Consider the following 27,822-nt stretch of genomic DNA (forward strand, 5'->3'; position numbering starts at 1 on the left):
TGGCTAAAACCCATTTACAACATCTTAGTGTTCATTCCCCAAACCCTGAACTGCTTGGTAATTACATCATAAAGTCTATTTCAACCATCTGCTCCCCTTTTGTAGCGTATGGTTAGGACTGGTCCTCCTGATGTAGGGACTTTTCTTTTGAAGCTTTAAGTATCTGAAAAAATAAGGGGAAATCTATATTAAAGGACCAACCAAAACACAACTTCCTCTAAAACAACAACAAAAAAATCTTAAATGCTAAAAAATGCAACTTTGTATCAGACTAGTTAATATGAAAAAGCTATCATTTCTAAGAGCTACTTTATTGAATATTTACAAAGTTGCTGTATAAGGTGGGAAACAAACTTTTAAGTATTTTTCCAGGCAGTAATTTTTTTATCACCATATGGCACTTTATTTACCTTGTAAAGAATATCTAGGCCAGGCCACAAATCCATTTAAATATTTTGATTTTGGTTTTGGTTTGGTTTTTAGTGTTGGTTTCACTTTGGGTTTTATTTGTTAAAGTCAAAGGCAACCAGAAAAGAGGAGCCAGGGAATGAGGAAGGGTCAAGGTTCTAAAGTGGAAACTTCTCTACATATAAGGGGTTTCAGCAGTTGGTAAAATAAATGTAGAGTTTTAAAAATGGCAAGGATACAAGGCAAAGGGGAGGAGTGGAGCAACACTTAGATATTTTAAATCTAAAGACATACAAGCAAATATAGAGAGTAATGGTATCCCCCAAACCTGCAATGTCTCCCTAAAATATGTGTCCAGCAAGTACCACTCTATCACAACCACTGCAATTTATGTGCCAGTGTAAAGCATGATTAGCCAGAAAATCCAAATCAGTAATACTTCAAGCTAGTTTATCAAACCATTAGTTTATAAAGTCCATTGGTTTATAAAAGTGCAGATTATAACAGCAGAAGTATCCTACATCTGGAAGAGAATACTGGCAGTAATTTCAGAAGTAAACTCAGAGAATTGGAAAACCGGACTTACAGGTACCTAAGGATGTACTTGACTAGTATGAACTTTCTTGTGATGTGCCCTGAAGTCAGCAAAAAACTTTTGACTTGCACTCCAGCATATTCAAATCCCACACCCAGTGTTTTCCCTGGTGATATCAGAATGTTCCTAAATTCAATCTCTGAGCTATCTCCTGCTTTCTTTCCAAAAAACTAAATTGTTATGTTTTAGCTAAAAACCAAACAACTACTCCAAACTTGATACAAACTGGTGCCACCATGCTTCAAATGCAATTGCATAATTTAAACTACTAAAGAATAAGGAATACATAGTGACATTTCTGAATTTCTTTTACACTACCTGAAGTTATGTTTGCTACTGCTTAAAGAACAGGAAATATTAGCTTTGAACAACTGATGAAATAAAATCACAAACAAAGAAGAAAGCCTCCTGACAACAAAATCTCCCATACTGAATCCTCCATCACGAAGAAGATATAAAAGAAAACCAGGAAATGTGAATGTCATAATCTGAGAGGAAAATTTGAGAGAGATGTTGCTTTCAAAATGAAATAGTCACATTAAAAAAAATCCCATGTAAATATACTTAATAGCAGAAGAACTAATAATTTAATAGAATTTTATTCATTGTCAGTAGTTTGTCCTACGTTTCTTTTGTCAGTTTCCCAAAATGCTACTTGAACTTTATGTGCTGAAACAATAAGATTTTTAGAAAAAGTTATAAATACTGGTTCTTCTGCCTTCAGAGTGGTTCCCAGACAACTACACAAATCATAAGGATTCCTAACTTAGTGCAGTGCTCAGAATTTGTGCTGATCAAATTATTTTCATTTTCTACCTCCTAAATAAAGGATCATGAACATTGTACTACATCTAATAATTACTCATGTCTTTAATAACAGTAATAACTGTCTTTAAAACACATTTTGATTGATTCTCTTACTTTTTCCTTATGAAGGGAAGAAGAAAATAATTCCTTCCTTCGAGTGCTGCTGCTATTATGTGTTTCCAAAAGATGTGCAAGGATAGATGTCAAAATAATTTTGTGATTTAAATGGTGTGTTGCACTAATTTTGAAAACAACCACAGGTAAAAAAAAGAATAAAAGATTTATTCAGAGATGCCTTCAATTTCCAAGTAGAACAAGCTATTTCTCATTCTAGCAGTGTTTGAAAATGTCAAGGAGTCTCTCAGTATCACAATACGACAAAAGGAGAGTGGATAACTAGGTTCAATTCTACCATCTTATTTGCAAATACATCTGCAATTAGAGGAGTGATCATTGCCCTCCACTTGGCACTGGGGAGGCTGTATCTCGAATCCTGTGCTCAGTTTTGGGCCCCACACTGCAAGAAGGACACTGAGGTGCTGCAGCTTGTCCAGAGAAGGACAGAGCTGGGGGTGGGTCTGGAGCAAAGTCTCATAAGCTGAGGGAGCTGGAGTTGTTTAGCCTGGAGTCAAGGAGGCTCAGGAGGAACCTTACTGCTCTCCATAAATGTCTGAAAAGAGGTTGTAGCCAGGTGAGGGTCAGTCTCTTCTATCAAGTAGCAAGAGATAGTTTGAGAAAGCAGCATTGACTTGCACCAGGAGAGGTTTGGATTGGGTGTGAGGAAAAATTTCTCCCCCAAAAGGGTGGTCAAACATTGGAACAGGCTGCCCAAGGAAGAGGTAGAGTCCCCAGCCTGGAGGCATTTAAAAGATGTGTAGATATGACACTTGGGGACACGGTTTAGTAGTGGACTTGCCAGTTGTAGGTCTAAAGCTGGACTTGACATTAAGGGTCTTTGCCAATCTAAATGATGCTATGATTCGAAATGGCATATTTCAAAATCCATCACCATTATATAAAACACCTAAGTCGTTGTTTTTTTTTGTGAAGGTAGAAAAATTAATTTACAGCTGCAAGACTGAGCCATAAATTACAATACAAAAAACTGATAGAAATATGGTCCAAAACCCCAAGATTTCAACTTGGCACTTCTATGCTGAATTGAAATTTAAAATAGTATCTTTAATTCAAAAATCATCTCAATATCCTCAACTGACATTGTGTGGCGCAAGTATCTACTGTTGAAATTTTGTAATACTTCTTAAGGGCCTTTTTGTTATTTTAACTTTAAACAGCAACCTTTTCTGAGAGAAAACATCTTTTCCTCTTCCCCAGTTCCAACTTAATGCATAACAAACTGAGTGAAGATTACCTTTGCTGAACTTCTTGCCCATACTGTCAAAGATAACTACTGTTTGTTCCTACACTGATTATAAGCTTTGGTTAAGAACACTTCATGTTCATTATGAAACAAAACACTTTCAGTTAATGCATCTATTAAATAATAGCTATGGCTTCAAACTTTCCAACACACCACATGGCTGTTGTGATAAACAGCTTGGAAAGACCTTGCAGACAACACAGTTATGCACCAATAGGAGCATTTCAAACCACCTCAGCTAAGGTTCAGCATACAAACTCAAACATGAACTAAACTATGCCTCCAATCTGTACTGGACAACCACAAAAGGCCTCCTGGATTTTCATCACTTCTCTGGCTACTTTTGGCGTGACTAAGAACCTACAAATACTGTAAGGAAGAAAAAAACAATGCAGAACTCCCTGGGCACTACATCTTGTAAGAGCTCCTGCATAGTACAAAGAATAACTAACCCAGAAAGGGGGTCAGGCTAACCAGCACAAAACAAAAATACAGCTGTTAGAGGTCTTGGATTGCAGGTTCTCTGATATACTGCCCTGAGATACAACTCTGTGCTCCACGCGACACAACTAGTTTGGTACAGCCATCAAATTAGCAAACTGCAATAGTTAACTCCAAGAAATGCAACAATAATGCAGTTCTTGAATTTAGAAGCCACTTATGTGTGCTAAAAATGGTTTTGGTAAAATCCATGTCTACTACTGTCAGGCAACAGATGGAAGAACTGGAAGTGCTCTTGTTCTTAAAATCAGTTATGCCAAGAAAAATGTGATGGCATGACAAAACAGTCCCTGTTTCCAGATCAGTGCCCAAAGAATGTGCCACAGTCAGATTCCAATAGATCCAACTGACACACGGAGAAGTAACACTGTCATTGTCCATGATAATTGCTCTGGAGAGGAAGCACATGCATATTGAGACCTGAAATTGTTGTATTTCCCTTTCAAAAGTATTCAGTTCTATCTGAAATCATTAAAAATAAATTCTAAATTAAAACTACCTAGTTTATTTGGAATGCTTTTATATAACCCAGTAACTATCATTGGCATTTATCAAGTAAAACAGAAAAATTATTGCTTCTAAACCAAGAAGCAACTTTGACAATAATGATAACCCTTTGCAAAGTAATTTGATTACTAATTTCCATGTAGCTACAGCTTCACTTTAGGAAAAAAACCAAGCATCCAATATTGACTTACCCACTTGAACATCATCTGAATAATCTTCAGCTTTAACAGGTTTTTCTGTAAATAAAAAATGTAAATATAATTCAAACTCAACTGCTTCCCAAATATTTACAAAAAGCCCCCTTTTATTTTTTTTCCACAGTGACCTATTAAGATTGCTCTGTAATACTATTTTTACAGAAGTGGGATGCAAATTTCTTCTTTGGCTAATTTTTTCCAAGAGAAAGACTCATACTTAAGTAGGCCAATGAGCCTATTGTAGGACTGCATAGTTTTAAAAATGATATTTCAGATTTCTGAAACTGTACTATCCAAAGCACACATATATCAGTTTCACATGCTACTACAGTATGGGCTTAGAAAACATCCATATATACCTATTATTTTTCTAGCTGTAACTGTGAAATACTTGACTTCAAAATTCAGTTACTTTTTATTTCTATATGTATGTTTAAATTAGACATGTCACACATCACCTAGTGTTACTATTGCTAACAGACTGAAGTCTGCACACATGCTTGGAAGGACACAGGCTCACCAGAAAAACTTAACAATAGCCAGGATGCTGGTTGTAAATAACAGGAAGAATTGAGGAGGGGAAATACAGTCTCTGATTTGGGAAGCCCATAAATAAAGAGCTCAAAGCTTAGGATACATTCCACTTGATTCCTTACATATACCCTCTTTCCTGAGTATGCACACCTGACTGGCTGATGGGAAACAGAGCATAGAAAAGATATTTTCAGTTCCATCATATAACCAAATATGGTCATTTTTATCGGTACCAGTTTTTCTGTAAAAAAGCACTCCTGACTTCTAAAACTGAAGAGTGCTTTCTAAGCCATTAAATATGTCATTAAAAAGCCCAAGATGCTAGACTCCAAGAGCACAGACATATTTGTCCTTGAAAGAGAACAACTGTAGAAAAAACTTATGAATGTATTTTTATTGCAACATAGAATCTTATTCCATAGTATTTATCATTCTCATTTATTAATTTTTAAAGTAGCAAATGCATGGAAAACACAATATACAAACCTGATTCCTCTGGTTCAATAGCCACATCATCTTCTGTTTGCTTACTTTCTATTCCTAGATAGAAAAGAAGTGTTGAAAGTTATTCACTTTACATTCATAATTTTGTTTTTATTTCCCAGCAACCACACAATTTAATTAGTATCAAACAAAAAGGAATACTTAAATTACAAACTAACAAGTTCAGATAACTGAAGAGTAGGAAAAACGGTACTAAATGCATTTCACATCCAAAAGTTTACCTGCTAGAAGTAGGACTTCTACTGCACACACCAGAAGGATTTTAGTTACAATTGTTGTTTGAGTGAAACAATATGTTATCTCTTTTAATCATAAAAGAATGCATTTTTTAAAATTGAAAACCTTAATAAATATAGCATTAAATCCTACACACAGTGCTCAGGCTAAACTGCTTAGATCACTTTCCTCTAGCTGACTCAACCAACATCATGTTTGAGAAAAACTTCTTAACAAAATTTTAAACTTCTTAGAGCAGATCTTTAAATTACATTTAACACAGTACTCATTTAAAATTCTTCAAGAACAATACAGCAAACAAAAATTTACAACATAACCTTTCTGAGTAGCCATGTGGGAAATTACCAGACAGCTTCAAATTGAGCAATGGAATAAGCACTTCATAAAAATGCCATGAAGTTCAACAAGACCAGGGTCAGGGCAACCTCCAAAATCAATGAACACCGGGGGAAGAAGAGATTGAGAGCATCCCTGTGGAGAATGACTTAGATATTCTGGTGGATAAAACACTGGACATGAGCCAAAAGTGTGCACCCCCAGCCCAGAAGACCAACTGCATCTGTGGATGCATCTAAAGAGGAGTCTGTCCCCAGATCCCCTACAGAGTGCTGCATCCAGCTCTGGAGTTTTTAGTACAAGACAGACATGGACCTGTTAGAACAGGTTCAGATGAGGTCCATGAAGATGATCAGAGGGCTGGAGCACCTCTCCTAGGAAGGCAGGCTGACAGGCTGGGACTGCTCAGCCTGGACAAAAGAAGACTCCAGTGAGACCTTTCCACAGGTTTCAATAAGGGATCTTGTAAAAGAGATGGAGAGAGATTGTTTTTACTCATACCTGTAGCAACAGGACAACAGATTTTGAAGTGAAAAAGAGGAGATTGAGATTGGACATAAGGAGACTTTATATGATGAGTGTGGTGAGACACTGGAACGGGTTGACCTGCGCAGTAGTGGGTGCTCCATCCCTGGAAGTGTTTAAAGTCAGGCTCTGGACAGAGTTTTGAGCAAGCTGACTAAGAATAAGATGTCCCTAGATATGGCAGGGAATTTGAACTAGATGATTTTTAAATATCCCTTCTAATCCAAACTATTCCACTATTCTATTCTCAGCTGTGTTTTTGTTTTGTTTATTTTTTAAAATTATATTAATAAAGTATAAATGGAAGAAAAAAGCTTTTTCAAGCTATAAAATTTCATACCTGAGAGGTCTTTAGCAATATCAAAATCTTCATTAATTTCCTCTATAAGTATAAAAAGGGAAAAAGTGTATAATCAGCTTGGTTTTTTTAAAATCTGTTTTTCAAACATAACTATTTCATCAAAACACTAAGATACAATTATAAAATATATACCTGGCCCTGTGGCTTCATTCACCCCGTCCTCAACAGCTAAGAATACATTCAATTTGGAGCAATAATGAAGTCAAGCCCTCAAGCAATGGAACTTACACACTACACAAAAGAACAGAGCTAGCAGGTTGACATGTTTACCTGACATTAACAAGCAGACACTTTGATGAATTCCAGGGGAAAAAATACACCTTAAATATTCTTTTCTGCTTCACTAAATAGCTCTTCTATTCATCAGCTAGTTATTTCAATTGTACCTTTTCAACAATTGTTGCCTGGATTATGATAGGATAACTGAAATTTTAAAACCACTTCTTAATCTTTCTAAATACATTCAAGTACTCCCATGTTCTTGCTTTGCAGCATCAACTCCATCTCCTAGACATAGTGAAAACCAACCAAAAAAACCTGCATACCTATAAACTTTAAAAGTCTTATTTGGATAAACATGCAATTCATTTGTGAGTCCTAATTTCTTTCTTGAAGCACAACAAAGGAACTCAACAACTTAATGGATTCTACAGAAAAAATAATTTATTTTTGTTTTCTCTTAATATGGCACTTTTTAAATTCATTTGACTGTCCTCTTAAGATTATGATAACAAAGGCGACAAAACAGATTGTTACCATTTATTTACACTAGAGAACTTCTTGACTTCCTTCTAAACTAAATGATTGTGGGTTTTTTTCAGTCAGCTGTCTGATATGACCCTCAAAAGAGCAGGCATTTCAAGACAACAAAGTATACAGAACTCAGAGAGAATACTACAGACAAATAATTTGAAATTACTTCTACTAATTAGACAAAAGTTCCAGCAAGAGGTCTGCATCACAGCAGAGCTAGCACTGACAGCCTGTACATTTTGAATGATCTTCCACACTGGTTGCAGGGTTATCAGGAGGGCTCATTACAAGAAGCAGTGTCTATGATGAACTACTGTGGTCCAGGTGTCCACTAAAAGCCTCAGACTGTGTCAGCTGAGACCTTCAAGATGAATCCTCAAGGATGGCATATTAGAACAAAGTTTCTCAGTTCACAGTCAAAAATCTGACTTCATAACGATACAGGCTGCAATCAACCTTTGCCATAACTAGTAATGGCATGACTGAAGGTCATACACAGATTGTGTGCTTCAATACATATAAACAGCAAAATTAAATCTATTATCTTTATGCTAATTTGCCTAAAATATTTTTGTGTGTATATATATATATATAGGTATATACCTGTATCTTGAGTCTCAGTCTGCTTTTCATGTTTTGGTTCTGAAAGGAAAGAAAAATAAAGTTCCTGGGTGGTTGATATGCACAAAGTATTCTAAAAATTTGGTTAAACATACAGTTATTTTGTTAATGACAAAAGCAAAAGCATTAAAAAAAACTTTCCCTGGTTTGAGGGCCTGAATAGATACATGAAGCCTTTCTGGAGCTTGTAGTAGAAATTCTACATTAAAAACCCCAAACCATATGTGTACATATAGCTGAAATTTCAAGACCTTCTATCACACAGATGAAATGTTGAAAACAATTACAACAAATCTATCATTCTGTACAGTTGCTGCAATTCTTCTACATTCTTAATCTTTGCATAGATTTAATCTTTGCACAGTCTAATTTTTGTAATTCTGAAGAAGAAACAGATCGAGAATATTCATTATTTAATTTTAGATAATGTCTGAAAATAGACAAAATGCTATCCATTATCTGAATTTTCAATATACACTTACTGTGAATTTCAGACTGAAAAAGGTTTGTTCAGTTTGGATAATGTAATCATCTAACAGGTACTAATCCTCATCTGAAAAAGGCCATTTACATAACATTAAAAAAACCAAAAAAACCCCCCACCTTTATATTATCGTTGTATCATTTAAGATATTGTTGTATGTTACTAATTGTTGTGTGGCTCTCCCCATACTCCTTTGAAAAAGAGTTCTTATAGAATATCCTTAAAATCATTCAGAACTCTTTCTTTCTAATGAAAATCTCAAGGTTGTTTTTTTCTCTAGTTTCATGGCCAGAAAATGTAGGAAACTCTTCATAAAACTGGAAGTTATGTACAATGACTGAGTTCTTGTATTCCAAATGCTATGATCAATCATTTACACACTCCACTGTGGGCACTTATTTCCACTAAAGAATTTTTAACATTAGCAGTAACCTCAGTGATGTGATTACAGCGATCCTATTAGAGCAGTTCCTGATCTGAATTAAGAACCAAGCCTCACAAAGCCAGAGTCACAAAAGAAATTGGACTGCTCTGGCCAGCAATCATCTTGCACTGTCTTTAGCTTTGAGAACTCTAGAAAGCACCAGGATTGAAGAAAATATTTCACCAGAAGATCTTGCCAGAAGAGGGGAAGCATGTGATAGAAATGGGGAAGAGAAATTGACTCAAAGCAGTACTGCTGATTTCACAGACAACTGCATCTAAAGGCTTTAATGTGAATCTTCTTGTGGGGTTCAACTGCAGTTTTGGAGGCCATGCCAAAACCACAATCTTCACATTTGAGAGGAAGGATTTCAGATCTCCACAACGGGCTTCAAGCATTCTTTCACTTCAGAAAAACGGAACCAAAATCTCTCTTCTCCAAAAACAAAGTGAATCTGTTTCACTTTCAATCCAACCAAAACCATGTCAAAAGGTACAAGAAAGATAGGCCTAGAGACAAAAGGGATGAAAAACAGGTGCAACTGCTAAAATGGTGTCTAGCACATGAACATGCCCAGAAACTCCATGGACTGAACTCAGACTGAACTGAGAAGGAAAAAAAATGGTGTGTGACAGAAAGGCAGCCTCATCTCACTGGTCTTTTTCTTCTCCACTGCTCCAGGCTGGAGCTCTGAAATGAAATTCCTCTAAAAAGTACAAAGGACGCATTGTGCTTTCTCTCACAACCAGAATACCTTCAAGGTGGAACTTGAAAGCAAGGTAAAATTATGTTGTGAAAAGGCAAATTTTATCAAGAGGAAAGCAGTTTTCCATGGATTATGTTGAACTGTGGAAATAATCTACTACATAAAGAAGCTTGACAATTTAATAGCCAAGAATAATAGTTTTATTGCAGTCACATGCTACCTTACAATTTCCTTTTGAGAAAAAGAATGGAAGTTCCTATTCTCCTTATTGTCCAAATCAGAGGACTGGCAAGAATAAAGAAAGTGTAGGGGGATTTATCTGACACTATTTAAAACTCTCATTACAGTCCAGAGAGGCACTGCTGCTTCCTGAAGTAAATGAATCACTGTATTTTGTGAGTCACAAAATACAGTGATTCACTGTTATTGTATTGGGGTGCCAGAAGAGATTGCAGAATATTAAATGCTTTTGGAACTGATTTTAAAAAAAGCTGATGCAATTTTACTTTTTACTGATCAACTTAGTCAAAAAGGAGATATAGATGTCTCTTCACAAGGGCATGGAAGCATTTTCTGTTTGTGTTACCACTACATATGAAAGAGCATGAAAAGAAAAGATTAGAAGTTGCACTTCTTCATATCAAAGTGTGAGAAGCAAGAGAAGTGATTCTTGATTAGGAATTGATCATAAAATAACTATGTCCTGGAAAGGCAAGTAAAAAATAAGCCCTGGGAAAAACCTAGAGTCACTTGCCTTTCTATCCGATTACTGCTGAGGCATTTTGTCAAGGGCACCATAACTGAGGCAAATAATTATTTTCTGCACAGGCTAAGGGCTAAGTACACCTTTGGGCCACTGAAAGTCTTTCAGTGGAATTTTGACTTCTATCCCAAAGGAGGATGTTGGAATTTACCTCCTGATAACAAAGAATGTACCTCAAGGTTTTCTGTTGCAAATATTTTGAAGAAACCCTGTCCTTTGCTCAGGTTACATAAACATGGGAAATAAACAAGAGTGCCTTAAAGGCATGTTTAATTCTTCTGAAGTGTGGTAGTCTCCAGAAGGATATCACAGTGGGAATCACAATCACACACCTTTGTTTCAAGGCTGTGACTACTATTCTTCTTGTTTACTTTTTGATTTGGTCTCAGCAATCATTAGCAAATCATCAACCAAATCAAACTAAAATGGTAATTGCCAAAGAACTGGTAGCAGAGGCAAGATGAAAAGGTGATACTGAGCTAAACAGATGCAGTAAACCACATCTGACCTGGGCAGGATTTCACAAGGAAAAAGGCATGGCAAAGCCTTCAACATTCTTCTTCCACATACGTACAAACTATGGCATTAGGACCAGCATGGGAATAGCATGAGTATGCATACTCTACACTTGGACCAGTGTTAAAAGACTGATTGACTGATTACAAACACTGGGAGTTTGAACAGACAGCCCAAAATCTTAGCTGAGAACTTGCAAAGTAATGTGGCAGCATAGGATTTTTTTTTTAAAAGTAATTCCACTTGCATATTAACAAAAGATTTTGATCCTATAATTTCACTAAATATAGCAGCATTCATACCTTGGTCTTCACTGTAATCTTCATGCACTCTATCCTCTGTTTAAAGAGAAAGAAAAACGAGCAGGAAAATTAATGGAATTTTAAGACAATAAATACACATAAACAATACAATACAATGTCAAGATTATTCGGTTAAAAAATATTTGAAACTATAGTAGTTCATACAGTAATAAAGTTAATAAAAGTGCAAAGGTGAAGATTTCTAACAGATCCTGTAGAAGAGCTGATTGATTTTCTGGCATCAAAAGACAGACTTAAAAAAGAAAGCAATATCAGCAGGCTTTCTTATACGGTTCATAAATATTCATAAATATTTTGATTCTGAATTATTTATAAATTATTTATATTTACAGCTAACTTCTACAGAATAATTTCAGCATCTACTTGTTATGGCTTACTTGCTTTTAAAAAAACTTAGAGATACTACTTTCTTCTTGACATCACACTATCAACAACATCTCTGGCATATTTAAATTATTTTTTATCCACAAAATCACTTCTATACAATTTAAAATTCCAATACCCATTCTCCTGGAAATTCAACCCTCAAAATATTATTCAGCCCATTTGGCTGACATTACAGTGATGTAGTACTAATGTAGGCTTTAGCATCATTTCCTTAGGAAGTTATTATGTCTACATTTTTAATTTACATTCTGAAAAAATATTACCTAGAAGCTCCAAAGTCTTGTGTGTTGTTGTGGTTTGTTTTCTTTGATTGGTTGGTTTGGTTTACTTTTTTTTTTTGGTATGTGATTGTCTTGGTTTGGGGCCAAAATTCAGTGAATCTTCAATAAAAAGAAAGAAGATTTTTGGACTGTACCTGCATAATGTTCCACAGCATCTTCTGGCATTATCTCAGAGTCACCTTAAATAGAAATATTTAATATTTTATATTCCAATTGAATATTCATGGAACAGCTAAATAACACAAGAGAGCTTAAAAAGGTCGCATACTTAGCTCAAAAATAAAAGAAACAATCATACTGACTTAAGACTACAATATCTTATTTGAAAGTAACAGCTGAATTATAAAATACAGCCAGGAACTACACCATAAAACAATAAGTTTATGCATATTTGTATTTAGGCTTATAGTTAGGAATATAAGTATGTGTTGAAAAATCAATCCATTGATCAGACTGGGAAACTCCTGACAGAACAAAATACTTATGTAAGTATTTGTAGATTGGATTCATAGAGTACTGTGCTCACAAATGTAATGGTAACAGTGGCATAAAAATCAGGCCTACTTTAAACTATCTAAAAACTATTTGAAAACAAAACTGTGAAGAAACAGTCAATATGACACATCACTTTGTAGCACATTTTAAAATGTGTGATTTTATTATCATTTGAAGTAATGAAGATTTACAAACCTGGAGTGTCTGGATAGCTTACTCTCTCTTCCAAATCTGCAACATAATCATCTAAGGCTGTAAATTAAATATGAACAAATAAATATCTTGAAATTAAAAATATGAAATATCTTTAATATTTCATTGTTTTAATTTGTATCCATAATGAGTCTGTCAATGGCTAAATGTAGCTGCTTAGCTGAAAAGTGAAAAACTAAAACTCTATATACTGACACTTGCAACTTGACACATGGCAATCTAATGGAAGGTGTTGGGCCACTCTCTCTTCCAGCCTTCTGCTATACTCTCCGTAGGAAAACTATGTAGGGGGATAGAATATAAGAAAATAAAGATAGTGTAAAAAGTAATCTTACCCCTAAGAGTTGCAGCTGAGCCAATTATCAAAGATTAGGAACAGGCCTGACTTTAACAGGCCACAGCTGTAACCAATGAGAAGAAGAGTGCTATAAAAGAGTGGGGTGGCTGGGTGAGTGGGGAACTGGAGTCAGTTGGCTGCTTTGTGAAGAAGAAAGAGATAGTGCTTGGAGGAGCTGCCCACAAGAAACACCAAGAAGGTACGAAACTTTTGTGACAGGAGAAAACAGTATGGAACCCCTGTGATAAGATGAGAACAAAACTAGAGCAATGAGAGCCATTGGTCTCTGTCAGTATTTTTTAATATTTATCTGAATAAAAAATGCAAACAACCTCCATCTTCAAAATTGTGAAGTTATCTTCTTTACTAATGTGCAGGAGGCTTCCTTGGTGATGGATCTATAGAAGGTGGGATATGAACCAGAAACTGACCTTGGACAATACATACTTTATTTTTGTCATCTCAGAGCAATTTACTTCCTTTCATTACCTAGCTAAATTTGGGGGTTATTTTCCTGTATAACTACAATTCTTTTCAATATTGTTAATATACTCACTATGATGCATCTGAGAAAACCCAGTAGCAAAGGTAGAGTAGCTTATCCTTTTACTTTGGAAGTATAATAGCTTGGATTCTAAACCAGTTATCCCACAAACAGTTTGGAAGAAATAGTTTTAGCTGTATCAAACAAATACAACCATTTTTCTGTCACATCTGTGACACCAAACACAACTGCAAAGTCTAGAGCTAACACTGAATCAAACATAAGAAGCCTGGTACAAATAGAATTCAATGTTTAATGTAAATGCAAGAGACTGCCCATACTGTAAAGAAACATGGTTAGAATCCTGAAGAAAATACTTATTGGACAGTAGGGAAATTTTAATATCCACTTAATGCTCCTTCATCATGGGAAAGATGAGCTAATGCCATTGTACATGGTATCAAGCATAACATCAAGATGACTATAAGGTAATCAGATTAGTCCAAGCCAAATTTCAAAAAGCTTTCAAGATTAATTAAGATGTGCAGAAAGACAGAACAAGCATAGTTCAGAATTACATCCTTGCTGTTGACTCACTCTCTGATAGCAGAGTCAGCCACAAAGAACAAACAGTCCTGAAGGAAAGGTACAAAAAACTGGATGCTCCTAATGCCAAGAAAAATATTCTAGAAGAACCTTAGTAATATAGACTGTCTGAAGACAATATAAGCAATAAATCTAATCTCTCTTTTTAGACTGTACAACCACAGATCATTTGCCTACCTAGTCCCCAATAATAGATAACAGCCAGGAACACATAGTAAATAAAATGTTTTTGCACCAATGAAAGCAGTTTCCACACCTGTCATCTGTTTTTTGTAATAAAGATCTTCAACAGCAAGTATGATACAGTCATCTCAAAGCAAAATTCTCCATGACAAAAACAACTAGTTATTGAGAGAAAAGGACCAAATTCAAAAGGATCTATTTCTAAACCAGTCTAACCTTTTCTATTTTTCTCTCTCATATAAATTGTAATATTGAGGCAGAAAACCATTATTACCGAGTACAGAAAAACAAAATGATACCTGGAATTTCGTATGATTCAGACTCCACTGCTCCAATATCTTCCACCATAGGATCAGCATCTGAGAAATAAATACATTTGCACAAATTTTAACATTTTTTAAATCAGTAAACAATAACACCAATCAGTAAACAATAACACAGATATTATGTAAGAACAGTAATATTTCTAAGCTGTAATTCTAAGCAAATTTCCCCTAATGGCAGCAGGATATGTATACATAGACTGAAAAAAAGTTACTATTTTGTTTATATACAATATTGAGAATGTGTATATATGAATAAACTCTATACTCATTTTCTCAAAAAAAGAAGACACTCCACAGAAATTTCTGAATAAATTGGAGGAAAGAAGAATATGTTCATTTTGCCTTCTTAATTGCAAAGACTTAAAGTAAATGGAATTTGAATTTCTCCTCTAGTCAAAGTCTTCTACTTTGACTTGTGCTGTGGGATGAGTAAGAGATACAGAAACAAGGAGGCTTAATAGACTCTGACTGAAGAGTTTGCTTGTGAAGAAAGAATCTCAGTGCACTTCCAGGCATCAAAACTTTTTTAATGACATTGATAACATGGGTTTTATCAAAAGGTATCAAGAGATATTAAGAGATAGGTAAAAATTTCAACAGTACAAATAAAGAGCATTCAGAAAAATTTCCCCCTAGTTGGATTTAGATCATATAACTGCTTTAATATTTTGACTTCAATTTTCATCATCCAGTAAATGCCCCAATGTGACAAAATAGGAGCATCTTTATATGATGTATTCATCTCTGCAGGACTTAAATATAATTAATGCTCTTAGGGAGCCATATTTGAATGAAAGAAGAATGAGAATAAAGTATAGAAAAGACAGTGTTAATAAACTCAAATTCAATTTAATAAACCCAAAGGTACAGAAGCAGACTCCATACAGGTTTTACTGATGGGGAATGAACAGATTGAGAGCAGCCACACCAAGAAGCACTTGGAGGTGCTGGTAGATGAAAAACTAGACATGGAACTCATCTGCAAAGGTGTGAGAAAAGGCTGAGAACTGAGGCTCAGCCTGGAGGAAAAAATACTCTGGGATGACCTAACTGCAGCCTTTCAGTATCTTAAGGGGACAAAGAAGCTGAAGAGGGATTTTTTTTACAAGGGCATGTATTGATTAGGAAAGGGGTTTTGGCTTCAAACTGAAAGGGAGCAGGTTTAGATTGCATATAAAGTAAAACTTCTTCAGTGTCAGGGTGATGAAGCACTGAGTGCTTCAGGAAACAGTTGCCCAGAGAAGCTGAGAATGCCTCATTCCTGGAGTGTTCAAGGCCAGGCTAGATGGGGCTTGGAATAATCTGGTCTAGAGAAAGGTGTCCTTTGTGCCAGAAGGGTTAGAACTAGGTGATCTTTAAAGCCCCTTTCAACCAAAACCATTCTATATGATTATATTCATATCTCTACTGAGAAGAGATATGCATATTGGAGCACAGAATAATTTTGTTGAAAGCCCATAGAGTAGCAATTAATAATATACAATTATCTGGATTGCAAAACACATAGCAATAAAATATTCCATTTTGACTTAAAATATATGCATTTGCTAAATAATCCTGACACTTCCTAAGGCTCTGTTGAGACTTCCTAAGGCTCTGTTTTAAGCAGAAATTACAAGTCCAGGTTTTAATGAGACACATTTTTCATTTGTTTAGTTTGGGTTTTCTTTTATAGATTTATTTTAAATGTATTTAGTCATTCAAATACCTTTCTGAACTGAGTCTGGTGTCTCATATGCTTCTGAAATTTCAGTCTCAAATTCTCTGAGCATGTCATCTGTTGCAGGCGCTTCAAAAGTTTCTCCATGTATTTCTTCCTTTACTTGCCACTGGTCACTTACACTTTCATCTACATCTTCATGTCTCTCTCCTAATCAATAATGCAGATTGTTAATGAATAAATTGAATACATTCTCTTTGGTGTATTCTATTACTAGCAAATATTCAGTCCTCAGTACACCCTTTGTGCTTTCCAGCTAGTCTCCAAAGGGAATGGGGAGTTATAGAAAACTTATCTGCACAGTCCAGCATTAAACCCAACTTGCCAGGACCTTCTTTGCTCACCATAAAGGCCAACTCTGCTCTGTCCACTCTTGCCTCTATACAGTGTTTTGAGGAAGCTTTTGTTAAATAAATGATTTCAGCTATTACTGCCAAACAAGTCTGGGTAAGAAGACACAGTTTTAGGATTTGGACTGAACTCTCTGAATTGTTTTGAAAATTACAAATGAGCTGATTTGAATGCTTTATGCAGGCAAAAGTGCTTTAAGTGCATACCAAAACCAGACTCTGAGATTCATCTATCCTATGGCAGTATTTATAAACTCTTCAGTGGTTTCTAAGTGTTAATACATTACCAGGATGGGAATGGAGAGCTTCATGAAGAACAGATTGAATCTCCTCTTCCAATTCTATGTCAGCAGTCTTGTGCTCTAAAAGGATTATAAATTGCAGTGAAGTTAAGTGCAAAAGGCAAAATCTAAACATTAACTCAAGGCTTGCAGCTTTTAGTAGGCTCCATAATGTTCTTAATCCCTTTCACAAAGTTCCCTAGAGACTGACCTGGTGAACCTCTGCAACTCACACAATTAGAAAAACAACTTTGTCTTGCTTATTCTCCAATATAGAAAGTATGCAACAATCACATCAGATTCGTCCATCTGAAGATGAATTGGAAGAATTTATCTACACTGCATTTTTTCACATATATTTTTCCAGGAGTAGTAACAACATCAGGTAACTACTCAAACCAAGAACTCTCTTCTAAGGAATTAATTTACTAATACTTTCATCCATTATCTTCCTACAATTTAGGCAGCAGCACTAGGAAGTCATATTTGACAACAAAATGTGAGTTGCAGAAGTAGGGTCCTATCAACTTTATAAACAGGGAAAATAGATACATTACAGTATCAAGGTCTTGTTCTGCTACAAACTGCCAGGAGAAATCACAAACTGGTTTCGTGGACAAGTGATTGCCATCCAACACACCAGCTCAGGACATAATAGGAATTTGTATGAAGTGTTGTCTTCATATAAATGTCCTGAAATTAACATTGAGAAACCCTACAATGACACATCTGACAAAAAAGCTGTAAACCAGGTAACAGCTGCATTTTCAAATAAGGATCCAAAATGGCACCAGTTACAAAAAATGGTCCCACAAAACCAAAAACCACACACACATAAAGAAAACCACCCAACCAGGAAACCATATCTTGATATATTTTATAATTTATATCCTAAGAAAAGTAATGCAAGTCTTTTGAAGCAAAATCTATATTCCATAGATTCCACTGGCCATATGCTCCAAATTTATATATTTATGTATCAGGTTCACATAAACATCACATAGGATAAGCCTCTTCAATAACGTGGAAAAAACATGTACTCTCTGAATAACACTAATGCAAATCACTCATGTGAAATGTGACATGTAAAATATTTATTCTTGAATCCCTCTAAATGGTAATACCTTCCACTAATAGTATAGGGCTTTAAAAATGTCTAGATTATTTTTTTAACAGTAGGAGCTCCATTTATTGTACTTATTATATATTAGTAGTTTTAGCAGAAAAGTGAATACTTTATTATCTTACTAAGTTGGTTGTTGAGAGGGTTTTGTTTCTTTTTAAGGTGAAGAATTTGCTGTTATTCTGGCTGGATATAAGTTGGAAATCAATCTAAACCACAACCATACATCATCAGAAAGTTATTCTGATGTGATACGCCTACAATAGTAACCATGAAATTTTACAGTTTTCACGGTCAGTGATTTATACAAAGTTAAAAACAATGATACCTGTTAAATAAACTTCAGTAAAAAAGCAACACAAAATCTATAAAAGAGTTTGCATGTTAATGACACAGAACTATAGTTCAAATGAAGTATCATGTCTTTTGTTTAGTCTAAAATTGACAAAAGGTCTTACCTGATTCGACATATGACTTTTCAGCAGGCTGGACAGTCTCCTCAGATTCTGGTGATGCTGGCTGTGCTGGGACAGATCTTTCTTTAAGGCCTGCATTTTTCAGTTATAAAGTTAACTTTATGCCCTTTTTGAACTGATTCAGTTATAACATAAGAAAGTTCTTTCAATTAAATTAACTGATGTTACAGTCTCCAAAAATGCATTCAAACAATCACGATTACAGGGTTGTCATAATATACAGTGATATACAAAAAGACTAAAGCATATTCAGATAGTAAACAAAGATGTTTAGAAGACAAACATAGAATGAGGAGGTAAAAAGGGACAGAAATTTAAGCACTTGCTTTTATTTCAAAGTAACTGAACAAATGACTATGGTATTCTCAACATTTATTCAGTATCCGGTAAAAAAACGGGCAGCAAATTTTTCTCTCTGTTTCTGCCCTAAAATAAGTGGCAAAAAGTGCTTCATATGATAAATTTCATAGGTTCTATGAAGAACTAATTTGAACTTTACAAAAAGCTGCACATAATAAGAATTACTTAAAATTCACGTGTTACATCTTAGAAGATGTGATTAAGATTAGTTTGACAACTAAATGACTATCGAAAAAGTATGACTGATGCAATTTTATCACTAAGATTGTGACTATATCACAGTCTCTTTCTAGATCAAAACACAATGAAAAGAAAGCAATCAATAAATGTAACGATCAGCACCATCATCATGGCAGGAGATAAAGATACAGCTGTGCTAGATCATGTCTCATCTTAAGACACCATATGGTCAAGAATGTGTTGGTATTAGACTAATTCTCCTCTCAACTCTCCTTTAAGAGGGTTCAAGCAAAACTTCTACAAGAGGTTCAGACTGGGCATAAGAAAAAACTCACACACCCACAACCCCCCTCCTCTATGAGGGCACTGAAATCAGTGGAAAGGACTGCAGAGAGGCTGTGCATTCCCATCCTTGGAGGTTTGAAAGACCACACTGGGAAATGGCCAGAGCAACCTGGTCATTCCTCTGAAATGACCCTGTTTTGAGAAAGATGTTGGAATAAGGATCTCCCAAAGTCCCTTCCAAATGGCATTTGCTCATAATCCTACATCCAAGGTCAATTAAGGTAAGACTCCTTTCTCAACAAACACCACTGCCCAAAGCAAACTAGTTTTTCAACAGCTGTATACATGGAAATTAATAGAAAAGATAGAACGTAAGAAAGCAGAGGATAAACTATAATGAACACTCCTGTAGTACTAGCAATCTTGTAAGAGCAACTCTTAAGTGGATAAATATTATATTTCAAGTAAGTACAATTAAAAAATAGTAATTACCACATTTCTATTGGAGTCAAACATATCTCAATGCAAATTGGACTAATATGTCTCAAACCAAATTTGTGTAGAGATATAATTTTATGCATTGTGAGAAAAGCATGTATTTATTTCAAGTAATGGTGACAGGACAACAGAATCAGGTCTATCTTATTATTTAATATTATTTAAATAAATTATTTTATATTTATATTATTATTATTTAAATTTCAATTATTTAAAGATGGGTAGTTGGGCTGCATCCCAAAGTAGTGTAACTAAGAGTCCACCGCTTTGGAGTCAAAATGAGAAGCTAAAGAAAAATGCCAAATTTACACTTAATTTTTGGCCAATTTTCTTCTGTCATTAAAAAACCACCCACTTAGAATATTAAAATATATTATTAAGACATATTAGAATTATTAGAATATTAAAAAATATTATTAAGACATTCATCTTTTCCTGCAGGACTATTAATGGCTACAAGAGTAAGAAGTTACTTCCTTCTACAATCATCTTAGGATGGAGACAAAACTAGTAAGTCATATTAACTGCTCTCACACTCCAGAATCCATAAGCATGGAAACAGCCACCTTGCTTTCACAAACACAGTTCAGTTACTTTACACATACACTGCTTTAAATATGTTTTTGTATCCTCAATAAGTCACCCCCATGTTCAGATCCACATACTCTGCTTCATGAACAAAAATGAATTCAAAGCATTTCAAAAGACAGCCAATACTCCACACCAAACAAGAACTATGGGTACTTAACAGGAAAGAAGGAACCAACAAGTGTCTTTGTTTCACTTGCACATTTCTCAATTTAACCTTCAAGCTTTTTATACACGTCTATTGTGCTTAACACTGATTTCTATTCAATCTTGTCAAGTAGGTAATATACCAAATAATTTACTTTTTGTAAGATATTATTTTCTCTCCTCTGTTTATTAAAATTGCATTTAGCTTTTACTTGCCTGGTGCATTTTTTGAGCTAATGTGGTGACTTGTTGCATTCAGTTTAATGACAATACTTCATAGAGATATACAACAAGACAACAGATGTCTGGAGCAAAAATACTTTATTTTGTGGCTGTCTGTAAACCCCTGAGTGCTGCTCAAATAAAAGTTTCTTTGGAAAGGAAAAAAAAAAACAACCCAATCTTTCCAGAACCACATAAACTTTGGGTCACAGATACAATATGTTGATCAGAACAGCAATTCATTTGAAATTTCACTCCCACACAGCTAAAAGTTCTGGCACATTACAGGAGAAAATAAAAAGTGATGTGCACCATACCATTGTGCCACCATCCTTGAGAAGTGTGATTTGAATGCTCCTCTGGTCAAATAGGCATTTTAACACTTAGCAAAGCAAGGGTAAAAAGTATATCTATCATCACCAAAACCTAACAGAGAATGTTCATTATGAAGGTGCATTTATTAGATCTTCATTCTCTCATATTTTTTTGCTAAGAATTGTAATGTTCACAATGCACATCTCTTCCATCCCCCCTCATGAATTTATAAGTATTTAGAATATACCTCAGAGTAGATCACCTCTGTTAATTATCACAGCCAGAATCTTAAGATACTGTACTGTTTTCTACAGCTTTAATTTGAACTATTTTTCACAACTGCTTGAAGGTTTCATTTTCTCTAAAAAAAAAAAATCAAATCATCTTTAACCTTATTATCACACCTTAGAATTCTAGGGATCAAAGCATGATGCAGACATATGTATGGAACGGCTGAGCTAAGTGTATTGCCAAGTGTTATACACAAAATTTTAGCAAAACCAAAAAGAGAATTAACCTTCAGGACTTCAATCTTAAATTACCATCCACATGCATATATATACTCATTCTCAATTTCACTCCTTTGTTTTGTTTTCCTGAAACTTACACTGCAGTACATCAAGAAATAATCTTAAACTTCCATTACAAATGTTGTTCTGAATCCTGTGTAATTATATTGTGCAGTTCCATACAATATACTTGCTTTCAAATTTATTTGGAAAATATTCATTTCTAGACAAACTTGACAGCAACCATAGATTCAAAATATTCTGAAATCTCTCTATTATCTCTGCAGAAATGTTTTTGCAACTTAATTTACTCTAATGAGACTGCTGAATAAATCCTTCATTGATGCTGAAAATACAGAAGCTGTAAGAACAAACTAACACAAGATTTTGCTTATAGAAGCATCATGCACTTGAAAGTGTTGAAGAAGATAATAGCTGCAAAATACCCAAGCTGCTCTCTAAACAAGTTCAACCAGAATAGAGTAGTACTAGCATATCACATCTTACATGTAATTGGAATACAACAATACTTATCAATGATGAAATAGATGGCCTAATTTTCATCAGTATTCCTTACCAAAAGGCTGTCAAACTTGGAAAAAAATCAGGACACAGTTGAATAAAAAAAGTGATAATGAATCAAGATTTCCAACACAAATATAAAGAAATAAAATAAGTAAATAGGGAATGGAAGAAAACCAGAAACATATTGTCATGGGATCAAAAGACAAAATGTAGGAACATTTTGATTGAGTATACCCTAAGGTCTCACAATAAAGTGCAACTCTGAAGTTGGTTTGACTATTTGTGTACAAAATAGTTTTTTCAGGAAAAAAACCCAGTTTCCTTAGGGAAAGAATTTGGCAGAGAATAAGTTACATTTATTGGGTTAATAATGGACACTACAGTCCACTAATGCACCTCTTGGTTGTTTCTGTGAAATAGAAATATTTTATGAGTTTCCACTACGTGTGTCCAGATAAGCCTGTTAATATTGCTTTTAAACTTGCATTTTATATAGAACATTTGACTTTCATCTTCACATCAAGCAAATACAAGTAAACACGGAAAGAAAAAAAAACAATCAGAAGACCCCAAACCCATATTTAGAGTAGACTTGAAGTAACTGGCATCAATCTGACATTTGAATGTTTTCAATACACATTGGTAGCCAGGCACATTAACACATGTACATACTTGAGTTTCACAGCAGATGTTTCTGCTTTGTGTTTATAATATCAGTACACACTGAACAGTTTTTAAAAAAATATTATATATAGCCTTTGTTCACACTTATTTCCAGAAAACATTATTTTCTTATTGCCATTTTTACTACATTCATATAATATGCTGAATTTTACATTCTTGAGGTCTGTTCCTCATTAGCAGAATAGGAACTCTTGTTTATTTCTTTTCTTTCTTGTCTTCCTTGGATTACCTTTAACTATCTTTTTTGTTTCTTTGTCTTTTCCCCACCTGAACGGTGCCATCCTTTTCACTGGCTGATCTTTTTGTAGTCTCCTTGGATTTCATACTTTTGTCTAGGCCTTTTTCCTTTCCTCTGTCTCTTTTAGCCTTGTCAGAATTTTTCTTTAATTTATTCATATCAACAGCTTTCTTGTCCTTTTGATCAGTGGCATCTTTTCCTTTCCTGGTTTTCTTTTTTTCTTCTTCATTTTCCTCCTTTTTGGATTCCTGCTTCTCCCTTAACTTCTTGAGTGATTCTTTAATAGCTTCTTTTACTTTTTAGTTTTTCATTTAAAAAAGAGGAAATGTTCAATAAGAGAACCATTCTTAAGCCAAAAAACATCTTATGAACAGCCATGTAGAAGCTTTGATCAAATTATTATTTAATGTTTGTTAGATTTAAACTTGTATAGTTAACTCCTAAGCTTTAAGCAATTGAAACAAATTAGTTTTAAACTTTTAGGAACATCTCACACCATGCAGCCAGCAAATAACCTTGGCTTATACTGCAGCTGCATCCAAATGAAGTGTTAATCTAGAGAAAACCATGCCTCTATTATCTTACTGCTAACTTCTGCAGAATGCTAAAACCACTTTTGCCTGTGAGCGTGGAAAATCAGAATAAATTTTGAGCCTTGGACAAGAGCGTAACAGTTACAAACGTTATTACACAAATTTATAATACAATGGTTTACTGATATTGCTACCTCATATTAAGCAAAGACTTAAAAAAGGCAACTGAAGTACATATTGAGAAGTACAAGTAATAAGAAACAGCAATGTCTTGATTAATTAAATCAAGTCCAAAAAAGTTAGCTGGCTTAGACTAAACTCAGTGAAATAAATCAAAGCAATAATTGTAAATTGGTTCTTACAACTTTGTTTTTCAGTTATCAGTAACATTTTTTTCTTTATTTTACTTTTGAAGTTGTGTCACTTGTGCTTCTCTACTTCAATTACCATTTGGCTGTGACAGGGTATACAGATAATATGTCATAAAACAATCAGAAAAGAAGCCTTGAAATTTATGTTCAATATTTAATGTTCAATATTTACTTCCATTTTGCCATAGTTTTGAAAATATTTGTCAGTACCAATAGAATTCTCTAGAATAAGGAATTTTAATTCAATAAAATTCAGAGATTTTTCATTAAATCTGTATCCAGTATTTGCATTTAATTTTGAAATTAATACTCCCACATTATTAAGAAAGTGATAATGACTTCTACATATAAACAGCTCTATTTTTATTCAGACTTTTGCGAGAAACTGCAGTCTGTTGAGGCAAAAAAGCAGGTCTGCCTCTAGCTGCTGTGTAACGTTTCTGTGGAGTGAGCAATTCAATTACATAGTTCGGTCTAAAGGGAATGACATCATATTTCCTTCCAAATGGTTTTTGACATAAAACATTTGAAATATGCCATTTATTTATTCTCATATCAAACACTGAAAAATAATCCAAAACTCAGGAAAGAATTGCTAAGTGACAGTTATTACAGTCTCTGAAACATGCAGTTTGCAACCAAGTTATACCAAGCACAATGTGGAACAAATGCTAAAAATTTCAACTTGATGCAAGATGCTGAGAAAAGCCACACTGGAATGAGCAGCAAACTTTCCTTAGCGAATACACGTTTTTCCTCATGAAGGTTTGTATGGTGAATAGCATGCATTTTTCATATACTGCTAGGAAAAAACACCTTGCAGTCTGTATGCAGTCTGTATGGTTAATGTGACATAGTCTGTTTCCATAGCCTCATGCTGCCCAAAGGTAACTGAGCAGATATAAAAAGCTACACACCTGAAGTACACCTTGCACCTTGGTGTTTGCTGTTGCTAATTAGCTTTTTTTTGTCTTCAACACTATGACCTGCTCATACAGCAATGTAATTATAAATAAATATATGGCATAAATTGGTTGCAAGCTATCCCACACTAAGCTTTCAGAAAATGTTGCAATCAATCCTGCAAATAATATTAAAGGGGAAGTTATTGGACTTTGCCTAAATTTCAATTCTCACAGGAAAAAAAATAGATGAAACCATTAAAGTACAGCCTTAGAAGAATTAAGGCACTCAAGGCCACTTGCAATATAGTAATGGTATCATGAATTCATGGAAGATAACAAAGAGGATTTCATACAGAGCAAAATCTTACTTAAAAACATGCAGAATATCAGGTTATCATAAACTACTTACAATCCAAGCAAGACATTTGTTGTAAAAAAAATCCACACAAACGAAATATCATTTCTAGTTAGGAAAGCGCTCGCATTGCCACTGAATTTCAATCAGTAGTAAAAGAAAATACTGAGAAATTGCAAGAACAATATTTGCTGCACCATTAGAAAATATTTAGCCAACATAGCTAGTATTAGTAAACATTATAACCCACAGTTGGTATTTGTAATGCACATGCATTTCATACATCCTTATCTGCATAAAGTTCCGCATGAAAAAGAACATTAAAAATACCTTTGAGTTTAGTTTTTTTCTTGGCTACCCCTCCTGGCTCCTCACCTAATTAGTTGCAAAATGGAAATAGGTTATGAGCATATTTGTGGTATTTAATAAACTTGACATTAAATTTTCCAACCTGCCATCTTATGTAAAAAGTTCACTTTACATAGCACACTACAATGCTATGGAAAAATACAAAATATTAACTCATTAAAAATAAAGCAACTTCAGTTGCAGGACCATCACAAGTACTGATGTGAAAGACTAAGCAAAGAAAAGTACCACATTACCAGATGCTACTTGTGAAGCATCTTGACTTGGAGATTGCTCAGTTCTCTCCAGACAAGTGCTGACACATAATTATAACCAACAACCCCCTCTGATTTCTCTGCAAAGTATTTGCCAGTTGCCTCTTAAATGCACTAATTTATGCTTCTATAAAATTTTATAAGTATTTTATTAACATGTTAACTCAAAAGGCCTTCAAGTACACAGGTATTGCAGAGTATATAAACTGACTGTTTTCTTACAATAAATTACAACATATGTTTCTTTATCCAAAGGAAAATAAATGTTTTGCTATTGAGCAAATAATAAAGGTATTGCTCAGGTCTAAAAAGCAGTTACCAGTTCATAAGTTAAAATATTTAACTGCATTACTTCAGACTCCTTAAGACAGTTAGTCTTTTACCATTGTAGCTAACAAACTGAGAGCAGTCAGCCTCTTGCTTGTACTCTATAGCTAGTACCACAAGAGGCATAAAGGCAGAAGCCTTTCCAAAACTACAAGTAACATTTAGCTTCACCTTTTTAATACCATTAAAAGAGACTGGATTATCACTATCATGATGCTGTGGATTAAGACTTAAATCCCACAAATACAGCAATTTTAACCACAAAAATCATGTAAGTTGCTCTCTAAAAGCCAACTAGAAAGTAAAGAAAAGCTGAAAAGATAGAGTAACTATGTATTTTTAAACTCATACATAATCTTATTAAATGAGAAGAGATATTCCTATGTCTCAACACTAGGCTTCTCATTCAGACATACAAAACACCTACACTGAACATCTGCACCATGAGCTTAGATTTCCAGAAAACAGTACTTACCTAAACAGTGGCATATATAAACATTTAATCTGAAAAAACAAACAATACTCTAATAGCCTATACTAAAAAAATGAAATCATAAAATTAAAGGATTTAAATGTAAAGTCACTGTAATCACCTTGCATCTAACTTCTATATTACATGTTTTCAAAATATCAAGTGTTGACATTATGGCCAAAATTGTTTTTAAAAAGGTTAATCAGTGAAAATACAGGTTTAAGATTAATTTCCTTACAAATTCATACCTGGGATATGAGTCTTTTTGAGCTCCTCCCTCATAGATTACCACCATTGCTGAAGTCCAGAGCTCTAACTTGACTAAAATCATTATTTGGCCTTACTATTTCTAAGCAGTGTATGGAAGAATAAGTTAACTTTTTTTTCATATAAAAGGAAAAATAGACTCCAACTTTCATTTACATCATCAGTGAAAATATAAACAATAAAAGGTACTCAGAAAAGTTGCACAAAGCCATATTTAAATTTACACCCTCTGCCCACTTTTCATATTAGAATTAACATTACTGGATATTTTGAGATACTCTTAAAAGCATATGTTGACAAAGAAAATGGTAAAATTTTGCAAGTATCAATATACACAACAATTATCATACAGATATTTCAAATTATTTTAAAATTAACATATATGCACTATGTTGAAAGATTACAAAATAGCTTGTTACTGATTACTGTTATTTCACTTGTTAAATATTCACATAAGTAGTAATTTTGTTTCAATCTGCTTTTATGCAATGAATAGCACTAAAGTTCTCAGAAAATTATCAATTCATGACATTACTATAGAAATCATGTAAACTTTAACATAATAATAGATCTGTTCACAAGAGAAGTATGTAAAATAATATATTTTAAAGCATTAGTATTATGCAATAATCACAGGACCAAAATCCTGCTACATCTTGATTCCCACCCAATC

The 27,822-nt window shown here is 34.3% G+C and overlaps 1 protein-coding gene across 7 annotated transcripts in view; it reads right to left on the reverse strand.

Moving 5' to 3' along the window:
- The window catches only part of ASPH (aspartate beta-hydroxylase), a 114,424-nt gene that overhangs the window by 56,040 nt on the left and 30,562 nt on the right, over positions 1-27,822 (reverse strand). For 4 of the 7 annotated variants that reach the window (XM_071420060.1, XM_071420037.1, XM_071420081.1 and 1 more), the window contains 11 exons: positions 18,728-18,817; positions 17,153-17,227; positions 16,504-16,665; positions 14,769-14,828; positions 12,842-12,898; positions 12,286-12,330; positions 11,463-11,498; positions 8,250-8,288; positions 6,873-6,914; positions 5,417-5,470; positions 4,391-4,435 (listed from right to left, as the gene is read on the reverse strand). In XM_071420060.1, coding sequence (XP_071276161.1) covers positions 4,391-4,435; positions 5,417-5,470; positions 6,873-6,914; positions 8,250-8,288; positions 11,463-11,498; positions 12,286-12,330; positions 12,842-12,898; positions 14,769-14,828; positions 16,504-16,665; positions 17,153-17,227; positions 18,728-18,817 — 705 coding nt within the window. The remainder of the gene's footprint in view (positions 1-4,390; positions 4,436-5,416; positions 5,471-6,872; positions 6,915-8,249; positions 8,289-11,462; positions 11,499-12,285; positions 12,331-12,841; positions 12,899-14,768; positions 14,829-16,503; positions 16,666-17,152; positions 17,228-18,727; positions 18,818-27,822) is intronic. The other 3 variants (XM_071420075.1, XM_071420047.1, XM_071420066.1) reach the window with 2 other exon arrangements.

Source organism: Agelaius tricolor, unplaced genomic scaffold, assembly GCF_023055355.1.
Source record: "Agelaius tricolor isolate 1412-34295 unplaced genomic scaffold, bAgeTri1.0.p SCAF_2, whole genome shotgun sequence".
In the NCBI taxonomy this organism is placed as follows: domain Eukaryota; kingdom Metazoa; phylum Chordata; class Aves; order Passeriformes; family Icteridae; genus Agelaius; species Agelaius tricolor.